The sequence below is a fragment of the Dendropsophus ebraccatus genome, chromosome 14 (assembly GCF_027789765.1).
Source record: "Dendropsophus ebraccatus isolate aDenEbr1 chromosome 14, aDenEbr1.pat, whole genome shotgun sequence".
NCBI classification, from domain to species: Eukaryota; Metazoa; Chordata; class Amphibia; order Anura; family Hylidae; genus Dendropsophus; species Dendropsophus ebraccatus.
Window position 1 is genome coordinate 21068618 of NC_091467.1, and position 12191 is coordinate 21080808.

The 12191-nt window shown below is 47.3% G+C and overlaps 1 protein-coding gene across 2 annotated transcripts; it reads right to left on the bottom strand.

Moving 5' to 3' along the window:
- Positions 1-393: 393 nt before the first annotated feature.
- Positions 394-12113, bottom strand: NFE2L1 (NFE2 like bZIP transcription factor 1). 2 transcript variants are annotated; one of them, XM_069953247.1, is made up of 6 exons: positions 12025-12113; positions 8420-8982; positions 4680-4871; positions 4400-4474; positions 4160-4318; positions 394-2560 (listed from the first exon to the last, which is right to left on the bottom strand). In XM_069953247.1, exons 2-6 carry the CDS (start codon positions 8903-8905, stop codon positions 1307-1309), a joined length of 2166 nt encoding a protein of 721 aa, XP_069809348.1. In that variant the 5' UTR covers positions 8906-8982; positions 12025-12113; the 3' UTR covers positions 394-1306. The 2 variants fall into 2 exon arrangements, with proteins under 2 accessions (XP_069809348.1, XP_069809347.1); XM_069953246.1 differs by lacking the exon at positions 12025-12113 and adding an exon at positions 11494-11634.
- Positions 12114-12191: the final 78 nt, after the last annotated feature.

A 12191-nucleotide genomic window follows, 5' to 3' on the forward strand; every position in this document is an offset into this window, starting at 1 on the left:
ATTGTAATACCACAACATAACCTGAGGACAAGGGTGGCGCTTTTTTAAAATCCTGGATAACCCCTTTAATGGGAGCCTTGATGTCCAGTCTCTCATCAATCGGACTTGACAGTAAAGGGACACTGAGTTTTCATTGAACATTTGACATGACTAGGACTACCAACTCAAGTCTATGGGGAATCTTGCTGACATAGACCCAGAGTGGGGAAGAGAAGCATGCCTCTGCCCAGTCAGTTGGGGCCTGAAGACTATAGACCTGTCCCTAGAATATATAAGAAGTTTTTTTGTTTCTTTTTACAGCTTTTGATATCACTTGGATAAAGGAAATAACACTAAATTTAGATTATCACAAAATCAGTTTATTTTAAATAAAAAAAAAAAAAAAAAAAAAAAAAAAAAAAAAAAAAAAGGAAAAAAAAACAAACAGCTTTCAATACATAGTTGTACTGGTTCCAGTATGATGTATTATGGAACGTGCATAGTTATCACACTCGGCAAACTCTAAACCTAACGGATCACATGGATTTAATAGAATGAGTGAAGGATTCGTCTACGATCCCTCAGGTAATTCCTGCTACTCGCCACTGGAACCCATAGTACACACACTATCCTGCCCACTTCACAGGATGATGGTGATAGAACTGGTAAGTAGACCTGGTGTGATTGGCTCATGCCCTGTCTGGCAGTCAGGGGCAATACAATCTGTAACTTGGGAAATTCTAAACTTAATAAATTAGAATTAAAACAAGAGAAACTAACCTTAACCTCCTGTAACCAACCATCGGACCTTACTGGGAATACCTGAGCCCCAGAAAACTAGAGCAAGAAATGGCTCGCCATAGACAGGCGCAGTGTTTTTCAAGGCTCACATTCCCTTTAACAAATCGCCAACTTATCCCAAATCATTTTTCCGCTGTGTGCCCGCTAAGGCCAGCTCCCTGATGCCGCTCAACCTCATGCATTCTCTTCACTTCCCAACACACACAATAGCCTACGTTTTAGACATGGTACAAGATCAAGAATTAAACAATAAAAAATGGTCTTTCACCCTGCCATTGTCAGCTTCTTAGGTTTACGATTTCAGGGCATGCCTCTGCCCTCTGGCCCGGCTGGCCTCCTCCTCATTCCTGGACAAACGGGGCCCCGGCGCAGACAGGACACAGTCCCTGGCCCTCAGTATGTGTAGAAATCTACCTCATCACTCACTGGGGTCAGTCTTGTGTGAAAGGTTTGATACGGAGGCCTGAATGAAAGCACAGCCCACACCCCCTGTCCTGTAATATTCCTGATAGCAAATACAGTTACGTCACTTCCTCCGGTCCTTTCTCTCTGGCCGTCGGTTTTGTTGGCCCTCGGCGTTTCGTGGCATGAGTACCACGTTGCCATTGCTTGTGTAGTGCAGGGCGTACTGCTGAGGCGAGTATTGGCGACCCTGCTGGTCTCTCATCTGGCTAAACACCTCCTGATACAGGTTCTCTACTTCTTGCTTCATTCTCTGGAGTGATCTCAAGTTTTCGCCCTTTTCGCGCAGTTGAGAGCTACGTTCTCGGCTCAGGCGTTTTACCTCCTGCTCCAGATTGAGAATGGTGTCCAGTTTCCTCTTGCGGCAGTTCTGAGCTGCCATCTTGTTCTTCCCTCGTCTGCGGATATCACGTACCAGACAAAGCTGCGCCTCGGTGAGCTGGTATTTGGTAAGAAGCTCATTGAACTCCTCCACAGGCAGATTAATAATTTTGTCATTACTGAAAGGGATCTTCATGGCCCTAGCTCTTTGCTCATCTCGTCCCGCCTGTCTGTCAATGAATGCCGCTTGTCTTCGGCTTCCCCTCCCTCCTATAGGCAGCTGTGGCTCCTCTGGTTCTTCAGGGACCATGTTGTAGGTATGGTTGTGCCCGACGTGTTCAAGGAAAGGCAAGCGACTAAATCGGCCGGGGTCCTGGGAGCTCATTCTGCAGAATTTGTTGTATTCTGGTTGGTAACCACTGGCTTCCTCGAAATCCTCTGGTTCCACCATTTCAGAGTCAGAGCTATATCCCACCGCTCCTTCTTCAGAGAATGAAGAGGAGGAGGATGAGCATGAAGATGATGAGCTCTCAGAACCACTAGGAGATGCTGGACTGCGATGTGAATCGAGAGACAAACCAGAATCTGAATCCAACTCTTCCTGGAGTTGAGAAGCTTGAACTTGGCTAAAACCCTCCTCGAGCGCCAGGTCCATCAGGCTAATCTCATCAAATAAAGCATCTCCCAAGATACCACCAAGGGAGTCCTGTATACCACTGCTTGATGTGTCGTTGGATGTGCTGTTTAGCTGCGAGGGGAAGAGAATGCCTGTCAGATTGGTAAATCCAAAAGTGGAGTTGATATCACTGGAGTTGTGGGAAGACAACTGAGGCAGCGGTGACTCCGAGACTGGGAAAGGCTCCATGGAAGGAGTGAAGAGGGACAGGTTTTGAGCACAACCTTGAACAGATGGTGCATCCAGGTTCCCATTTTGCTGCAGCGATGGATCTAGGCTCAGATATAAGGGATCCTCACTTGTAGCATTAAGATCCATTGGCTAAAGGAGAAAAACAACACAAATTCAGGACTATGAGGGAGACTTGGATATAACATACACTTAAAGAAGCTGTCCAGGCATCCAACCCTGTCCAGTCTGACATCAAGTGTAATAAGATGCAACTGGATGCTGGGTAAGACAGATGCTTCATCAACCACCTAATGGCCAGCAAGTATACCTGTGTCTGTCCATCTCAGATGGGAACGTATGCCTAGACAAGCCCTTTAACGCCATAAAAAGTGCTTCTACCTCCCTACTAAATGTACAAAGATGTGGAACACTAGAACTCCTATGTAAGTTTTAAAGGGGTTTTCCAGATAATCTACCTGCACCCAGTAGCTCCTGCTTCTTACTGCTCAGGCAAAGTGCTGCCTGCTCATCCAATCAGTGAAAGAGGCGGGGCACCACTGCAGTCAGAGATTGGCAGAGCAGGCAGTCACTGCTGTGAAATCTTTTAGTATCCGGATAACCCAATTCAAATTTTTTTGAGAACATACGTCCGACGATATAGTACAATATAAGGGCACCAGATAAAGAACCTTTATATCCAGAAAAACCATGCCAGAGGGCAACTATAGCAAATGGTCCATAGGTCCGGTGCAGCGAGGCATTTTACTCTACAGGAAAGGATGGGACATCAAATACAAAAAGATCCAGTTTGTTGCATCTGATCGCCAGAGTAATATGGTGCCATGTGCCTAAACTGTGATTGGCACTAGTGTACAGAGCCTTTGGACGGCTCGATTAATGAGGCACCTGGACCACATGAACAGTCACTTGATCATTCCTGTAAATCATTTTTTTTTTTATATCAGCGCTGGAGTACCCCTTTAACACTCCTCATCGCCCGCATATCCCCTGTTCCTGCTGAGCGATGTGTGACCAAGAATAATTTTATTAACCGCAGAATAAAAGCAATTAGCTGATGAATGATCGCTGGCCCTTTTACACGAACCTACTGTGGGGAATGACCATCCTATGAACACTCATTCGCCCAATAATCAACCCTTATGGTGTGTTTATACAGAGATTTGGCAGATTTTTGAAGCCAAAGCCAGGAATGTATTTGAAAAGAAATCTCAGTTTTTCATTTATGACCTGTTCTGTTTATAGTCAGTTCCTGGCTTTGGCTTCAAAAATCTGTCCGATACATCCCTGTATAAACACACCATTAGACTCACTTTTTGGTTGCAGCATCTCATTTAGATAGTGAACCTCTCCTAGCATCAGGCCACCTTATCGTGGTTGGATGGTTTACACCATTTCCAAATGGTAACCAATAACCTCATTATTTTTATAGCAATTGAGGGGCTGCTTTTAGCAATTTTCATATTGGTATTGGGTCTGTATCTTGTCATTAGTGGGGGGCTGTTGCACGTTGTGTTTTTGTGTGCTTGCAGTTTCAGCCATGGCAACATATTCCTGCCTAGTGTGAATGGTTTTGTAGGAGAGCTGAACAAATTTGTCTTTTTTTGCCGGTGAACTTCTCTTGTTCTAATCTAAACTCAGGTTCTGATTAAAATATTGGTACCTTGTAGTCCACAAAAATATGATAATGTTTATCAATACTATATTTGGTTTGGCGGGAAAAACATATACCTGCATATCCATGATTGACATCAGGTCCTGCCATTGCTCCTCCAGATCGAGAGGTGACTCCATGTCTGGTAGAAAGGGAGACAACAGTCCTTCTGTCTGATCTAAAGCCGCTGGGCTTGGATCTGAATCCAAGATACTCTGGGAGTCCGGAGCTGGAAACTGCACAGAGCAGAAGTCAGACTGCATTGCTCAAGTGGTTAAAAGGAACAAAATAGAAGAAATCAGTGGGCACCGAATTACCTCGGAGGAGTCGGCAAACTGGAAAGTGTCATCCAGAAGACTCAGGCACTCTGCCAAAGACATAGCGGTCTGACCCTGTAGAATAACAGAAGCCATCAATACGGTTACAAAACAATATTGGGAATGGTTTTTATGGCCTCCATTATGTTCTTGGCAACTGAATAAAAGGAGACACATTCAAGTGCTGTAGGCGGAGGAGTATGGTGAATCAGATGCTTGATTCTTCCTAGGTAGATGAATAATTACCATGGCCAATATGGACCATCTAGCCACCACTCACCTCCTGTGGTACATTTTCCCCAGTCTCGCCATCCACTTGCCCCCTGGGCTGCAAAGATTCACTTCCTGGGTCATCGCGGAAAGATTCCCAAACATCTTCATTGTCCTTGTGTCGTCCTCTGCTCTCAAAGTCTTCACGGCCTGCTCCAAGGTCAATGTCCTGAAGCCATAAGATATCTATTGGATCAATTTCCTGAAAAAGGAAAAAAGAAATTAAATGTTTGCAGCATATCGAGCACCAAGGACAGGCCGAGACAGAGACACTGTTTACAGCAAGCTGTAAGCTCTGTAATCCAATAGCTAGGACTCGCTCCTATATACTTTCACTATATGGCCTGACCCAGGCTAAACCAACTGAAAGCGTCACTGTCGTTTAATTTTTTAGAAACTTTGTAATTGGCTTTATTAGCTGAAAAATGCATTTTTATCATGAAAAAGCAGTTTGAAGTTCTCCCCCCGTCTTCTTGATTTTCTATAGAGAGGGGAGGGGGGGGGAAGGAGATGAGGCACCAAAACAGGACAACAAACAGTTAATTTACAGCTACATCACCAGCTATCTCCTCTGACAGTCAGCACTGACCTCTCTGACCTCTGAATACCGCCTTTGACACAGCTGCCACTATGTAATCCTTTGTTCTCTGCTGAGGACTAATCTCCCCCCTCCCCTCTCCATACAACAGACAGGGCTCCACTGATATAAAAAAAAAAAAAAGTTAAGATTTTCTGATAATGAGCAGTGAAGGAGAGAGAGAGAGGAGGGAGGAGAGGGGGACCTGGGGAAAGTCTTTATGAATGCAGATAATGGCATATTTGCCTAATAAACCCAATTACAAAGTTTCTTAAAATCGCCTGTACTATCGATTTCTGCAAAAAAAAAAAAAAAACAACAGTGACACTTTAAATATTTCTTAAAAAGCCTGAATGCTGTGATCAAGGGAGATATATATTTGGCCAGCAGTGTCCTGAATGCTTCATGTCATTGCGGTGTCCGCTCAAGGACACATTCACAGCCCTCCAACATGACCCCCGTGTCAGCTACACATGGCTGAGCACCAACCTACACAATGTGCAAAAACAATAGAGAGTACAGAAATAGATCACATTCCCATGTGTAATGCCATCCTGTGCTGCCCGTATTCCCGTCATATGACTGCCCACCCCATGTGACATGTAAGAGCTGTGTACTACCTTCAGACATGTAAACAGGTTATAAGACTGTCCCTGGTTTCAAAGAACTCAGGGAGCCTCTGTATTGTGCAAGTGTGGACCAGACACCTGTCACCTCCGCTCACACTAACCGTGTGACACGGATAACAGCTGCTGGTCCCATCACAGTCTCTTTTCCGAGAGCAGACGGCCAAGCTATACGCCCTGCTCATTCACACAAAATATCATCTACAGATCACATAAGGTAAAAAACGTAGCGACACTTGTGTATGGAATGAACCACGGCATGTAAACATCTAAAGAGGAGCTGATCAGAAAGCTGCCAGTCCAGGGATACAACAGCAGTATATGCCCCCCATTGCATCCAGCAGTGGGCGGCATGACGGGTACTGAACACTCAGAACCAAACCTGTAAAAACTTTTGACATATTAAAAACTAAACTCTAACCCAGAAGGTTTAAAGTGTCACTGTCGTTTCGTGTTTTTTTGGTTTTTTTTTTGCACAAATCAATAGTCCAGGCGATTAAGAAACTTTGTAATTGGGTTTATTAGGCAAATATGCCATTATCTGCATTTAAAAAGACTTTCCCCAGGCCCCCCTCTCTTTCCTCTTTCTCATTCACTGCTCATTATCAGGAAATCTCGACTCTTATACATCAGTTGACACCCTGTGTAACCTATAGAGAAGGGAGGAGGAAGGAGGGAGATTAATCGCCAACAGAGAGCAGTGGATTACACAGTGGGAGCTGTGTGAAAGCCGGTATTCAGAGGTCAGACAGGTCAGTGCTGACTTCAGAGGAGATAGTCCGGTGATGTAGCTGTAAATTAACTCTTTGTTATCCTGTTTTGGGGCCTCATCTTCCTCCACCCCTCCGCTCTCCATAGACAACCATGAAGACGGGGGGGGGGGGGGGGGGGGGGGGGGGGGAGCGTCAAACTGCTTTTTCATTTTTCAATTCATTTTTCGGCTAATAAACTCAATTACAAAAGTTTCTTAAAATCGCCTGTACTATTGATTTCTGCAAAAAAATTTAAATGACAGTGTCACTTTAAAAGGAGAAGTCCTGGGATTTATAAAATCTGGCAGCGGGAAATTGATTACAATTAAGAATTACCTCTTGCCGTGCTCGTGGTGAGTGGCGGGACCAGCCTCGGGACCCCCACCAGAAGGCATTTCCCCTGAGATGTGGTGACGTGTCAACAATGGAGATCCAACAGCCCGGCAGGGGTCCTGAGGCCGGTCCTGCCGCTCACCGCAGGCACAGGGAGAGGTAAGTTAGTACTTGTAATCAATTTCCCCCTTGCCGGACTTCTTCTTTAAAGGAACCCTAATAACCCGCTTCTGGATTGGCACTAGAGAGTACTGGAAATTCTGCATCTTGGCTAGAAATAGCAAGATGGCACCTAAGCTGCAAAGTAAAGTCACACCAGTGCCTAGAAGTAGTAGTACCAGTGTTTACTACCCTATCACCACCCCTACGGTTACCCTCTAGAACTTATTACGTTTTGCTATTTGCACCAAAAACACCATATCATACTGACTGTACAAGTATAAACCATACGAATCATGTGAGGTAGACACCGTGCAACATGGCAGCTAATGCCACACATGTGCTCCCCAGATCAAATGCCACTCTAATCCCTGTCCAAACCTCCAGGATCACAGTGTGGCATAGTGAGACTCCTGGTGGTATAAATGCGTAAAACCTCACAAACAAACATATTGCTGGTCCATGTAACATGATCTATGCACATACTGTACGGGCACCAGAGCCGCACTCCTAAAAACATTTGCCTAGCCCACATCAGATCAGATGCTCTTGGCACTGCAGCAACGTAAGGTGACCCTATTGCTGTCTGCATTGCAGACTACTCCAATGTCACATGTCAAAGAGCAGAAGAACAACAGCCCCCACCCTTCCCATCAAACCCTGTATAAACAAATCCGTACACAAGTCCGGGCATGTGATCACACTGTATGGGGTACACCCATGCCATGATCCTGTGCCAGTCTCCCTTGGCTGATTACATACATAGATAGACAGACATCCTGAATGTGCTCTCTTTCCCACTCCCCCCCCAAGCTCCTGTCACCTAAAAGATTATCCAGGATCCAAAACAGCGCCACCCCTGTCCTCAGGTTGTGTCTGGTATTTCAATTCAGCTCCATTCACTTCAGTGGACCTGAGCTGCAAACCCAAACTGGGGACAAGAGTGGCGCTGTTTCTGGAAGAAAGACGCCATGTTTTTCTAACTCCTTAACAGGTGAGATGAGTCTGATGTCCATAGAAAATAACTGGAGCAGTCATTCTCTAAAAAGAACTACCTGTAAGGGCCCATTGACACTACGGAATCCTGCCTTCTATCAGTTTGAATGGGAGGGCTGGCACACCTCCGCTCTCCACACCTCTCTGCTCAAACAATCGACATGTCAATTCTGATAGAAGGCAGGATTCGGTAGTGGCTCACAGAATTTCAGTGCTGATCCCATAGTGTGAATGGGCCCTTATAAACTGGATCTGACAGCACCAAAGATCTCAGCTTCTGGACATTGTCAGTATTCGGGTCTCTTACCTCCTTGTTTAGCTCAGAAATTTCAGATGGCGCGGTGGCTCCCAGCTCGTCGGTGCCCCGCCCCTGTTCCGTCTCCCTGTTGTCAGATGATGGAAGCTCCTGAGGACCTTCTGGGGATAGGCTGGAGCCAGTCTGGGCGCTGGACACAGAGCTGTCCGCCTCCCTGTGTACTAGCCAGGTATCGAGTTCAGTGGTGGGCACCTGTAACCTGTCCAGGGCGCGCATACGGCTCAACAGTCTGCGGGTGGTAAAAAACTGGTCCAAGTCCACACTCTTGGGGTGCACGCCGTAGCCATCCGTGGTGCCGCCGCGGAGGCTGTGGAACTGTGTCTGAGTATAGGCTGAGGTAGGCCCCAGGATAATCTCATGCAGAGGGGGCAGGTGAGAGGGCAGATAGGAGTCCAAGTCCACACGCACACCCATCAGGCTCAACAAAATGGTGAACTGGATAAGACCCTCCGTCAGATACTTCTTCAAAGACAGCATTTCTGGGAGCCCCAGGGAAGAAGGGACCCCCGACACTCTCCTGTTTCCCCCTAAACAGGGATATATCTAAGTTTCTCCTGGAAAGCAAAAAAAAAAAAAAGTAAGCTTGAGGAAGTGTGAGAATTACAGAGGCATTGCATCATACCGGTGTTAGGTAAACCCAGACTGTTTTCATAAGCAACCTTCTCCTGGGTAGTCGCTGACCTACATTCATCACTCCCTCAGTAACCATAATACAGAATAAACAAGAGCGGACGCCCGAGACCCAGGGCTAATCCCACAGGACAGACGCTAAACTACTGCCACCTACAGGTACCCCAGCACCCTGCTACTGCCCGAGCATGGTGGGGGTTGTAGTTCACAATAAATGAAGACTGGTTATAATACTAATCATTATATATAACTCCTATTATTTACACAGCACCTGCATACAGTGACACACAGCCTGTGGTTGCAAAAGTACAACTCATCATTCAGTGGAAGCTAAAGGCAGTATGGGAAAGATGGACGTTGTACAGGCCAGAATAGGGATCACAGCTTTATACTGTACCCTAGATCAGGGATGGGGAACCTACCGTGCTCCAGTTGTGGCAAAACTACAATACCTATCATGCCTGATGGTATTGATGGCATGATTGGTATTGTAGTTTTGCCACAGCTGCAGCTAGGGGGCAGTAGGTTCCCCATCCCTGAAGTAGATCTTGAGATTTTCAAAAACTACAACTGCCATCATACACTGACACCCATATGTTACACAACTACAACTCCCATCAATACAGATCTCCAGCCTACACAATGCTAAAACTCACATCATGCATTGACACCCTTTGGCTCTCCAGCCATTATAATACTACAACTCCCATCTTTGCAGATCTCCCAGTGTGGCAATACCACAACCCCCATCACACACTGACACCCAGCCGTTACAATACTACAACCCCCATCACGCACTGACACCCAGCCGTTACAATACTACAACCCCCATCACGCACTGACACCCAGCCGTTACAATACTACAACCCCCATCACGCACTGACACCCAGCCGTTACAATACTACAACCCCCATCATGCACTGACATCCAGCCGTTACAATACAACCCCCATCATGCGCTGACATCCAGCAGTTACAATACTACAACCCCCATCACGCACTGACACCCAGCCGTTACAATACTACAACTCCCATCACGCGCTGACATCCAGCCGTTACAATACTACAACCCCCATCACGCGCTGACACCCAGCAGTTACAATACTACAACCCCCATCACACACTGACACCCAGCAGTTACAATACTACAACCCCCATCACCCACTGACACCCAGCAGTTACAATACTACAACCCCCATCACGCACTGACACCCAGCAGTTACAATACTACAACCCCCATCACGCACTGACACCCAGCAGTTACAATACTACAACCCCCATCACACACTGACACCCAGCCGTTACAATACTACAACCCCCATCACGCACTGACACCCAGCCGTTACAATACTACAACCCCCATCACGCACTGACACCCAGCCGTTACAATACTACAACCCCCATCACGCACTGACACCCAGCCGTTACAATACTACAACCCCCATCATGCACTGACATCCAGCCGTTACAATACAACCCCCATCATGCGCTGACATCCAGCCGTTACAATACTACAACTCCCATCACGCGCTGACATCCAGCCGTTACAATACTACAACCCCCATCACGCACTGACACCCAGCAGTTACAATACTACAAGCCCCATCACCCACTGACACCCAGCAGTTACAATACTACAACCCCCATCACGCACTGACACCCAGCAGTTACAATACTACAACCCCCATCACGCACTGACACCCAGCAGTTACAATACTACAACCCCCATCACGCACTGACACCCAGCAGTTACAATACTACAACCCCCATCATGCACTGACATCCAGCCGTTACAATACTACAACCCCCATCATGCACTGACACCCAGCCGTTACAATACTACAACCCCCATCACGCGCTGACACCCAGCCGTTACAATACTACAACCCCCATCACGCACTGACACCCAGCCGTTACAATACTACAACCCCCATCATGCACTGACACCCTTTGGCTCTCCAGCCGTTACAATACTACAACTCCCATCACGCACTGACACCCAGCCGTTACAATACTACAACCCCCATCATGCGGTGGATTTAGCTGTCAGGACATGATGGGAGTTGTAGTTTGGCATCACAGCATATGGTTTTGAGGGGTGTGGGATCAGGCCACTTAAAGGAGCAGGAACCCTAAATCGTACAGCACAAAGGTGAGAATATCACCTCCACATATGGTAGCAATGTCTCTGCACGGTATAAGTAGGGATCACAGGGGGAGGGGGTGGTCTTACCGACAAAGCAATATCCTGCCCATAATAACAGAGAACAATAGACAGTTCCCATATACATTTACCTAACGCACAGAGCAGCTCGTGCTTCTATAACCTGCGACATTTCCCCCGCCCACCCGTCCCGTCTCCTCATGGTATATAGCACCTATAGCCCACCACACCCGGTATACAGACGCTGGACAGGAGGACTGGCCCTCGTGTACCTGGCTCGCTCACACCCACGCTGAAAAGTGTGTCCGCCGCCTGCGCTGCTCTCCGTCCTCGTGTATCGACCGCCCGTGCACCCGCTGCCCGACTATCACTTCCGCATCACCCGGCAAAACATAGGGCCCGGCATTCCACCAATCAGGAGCTGGCTTCACTACAGGTACACAAGCCAGGGGCGGAGCTACACCGCAGGCAGCCAATCAGTGCAGAGCAACACAAGGCGCGACCAATAGGAAGAGAGAACGAAACCACACCACTTAACAGTCCCTGACAGTTCGGCGGCAAATCACGCGCCCCAGCGCTAACATGCCAGGGTGACGTCACTGACAGACTCCCCTCTCCGCCAATCGGCTGGCAGATACGCTTTCGGCTCACTTTTACCCCGTTTTATCTCCCGAATAAACAGACCGCGGCGCACCCGGTCAATTGTGAATACCGCCGCAGGTTTGGGCAAACCGGAGAGTCATAGCGGGGAAAGGAACGTGCACAGGCCCTCACAGTGACTTGCAAAAATTGTTACGTCTTACGTAAGACGTTCTGGAAGTTTCTGTGCGTTTGACGTCATTTCGTAAACAGGATCCCGTTACGTCATGCGTTCGGGGGGTGGTGGGGTGGAAGAGAGGGCGGGGTTACTGTTACTGGAAGTTTCATCATAGTCCGTGTGTTGCTATTGATAGCCGTTGTTAGGGGCGGG

What these genes read in the sequence shown, in the direction of transcription:
- NFE2L1 (XM_069953247.1), bottom strand. Translation starts at nt 8,905, where the DNA reads ATGCTGTCTTTGAAGAAGTATCTGACGGAGGGTCTTATCCAGTTCACC. An exon ending in AGTTTGCCGACTCCTCCGAG is followed by an intron (nt 4,319 to 4,399) that starts GTAATTCGGTGC and finishes TGCTCTGTGCAG; the next exon opens with TTTCCAGCTCCGGACTCCCA. An exon ending in TGTCAATCATGGATATGCAG is followed by an intron (nt 2,561 to 4,159) that starts GTATATGTTTTT and finishes TTTCTCCTTTAG; the next exon opens with CCAATGGATCTTAATGCTAC.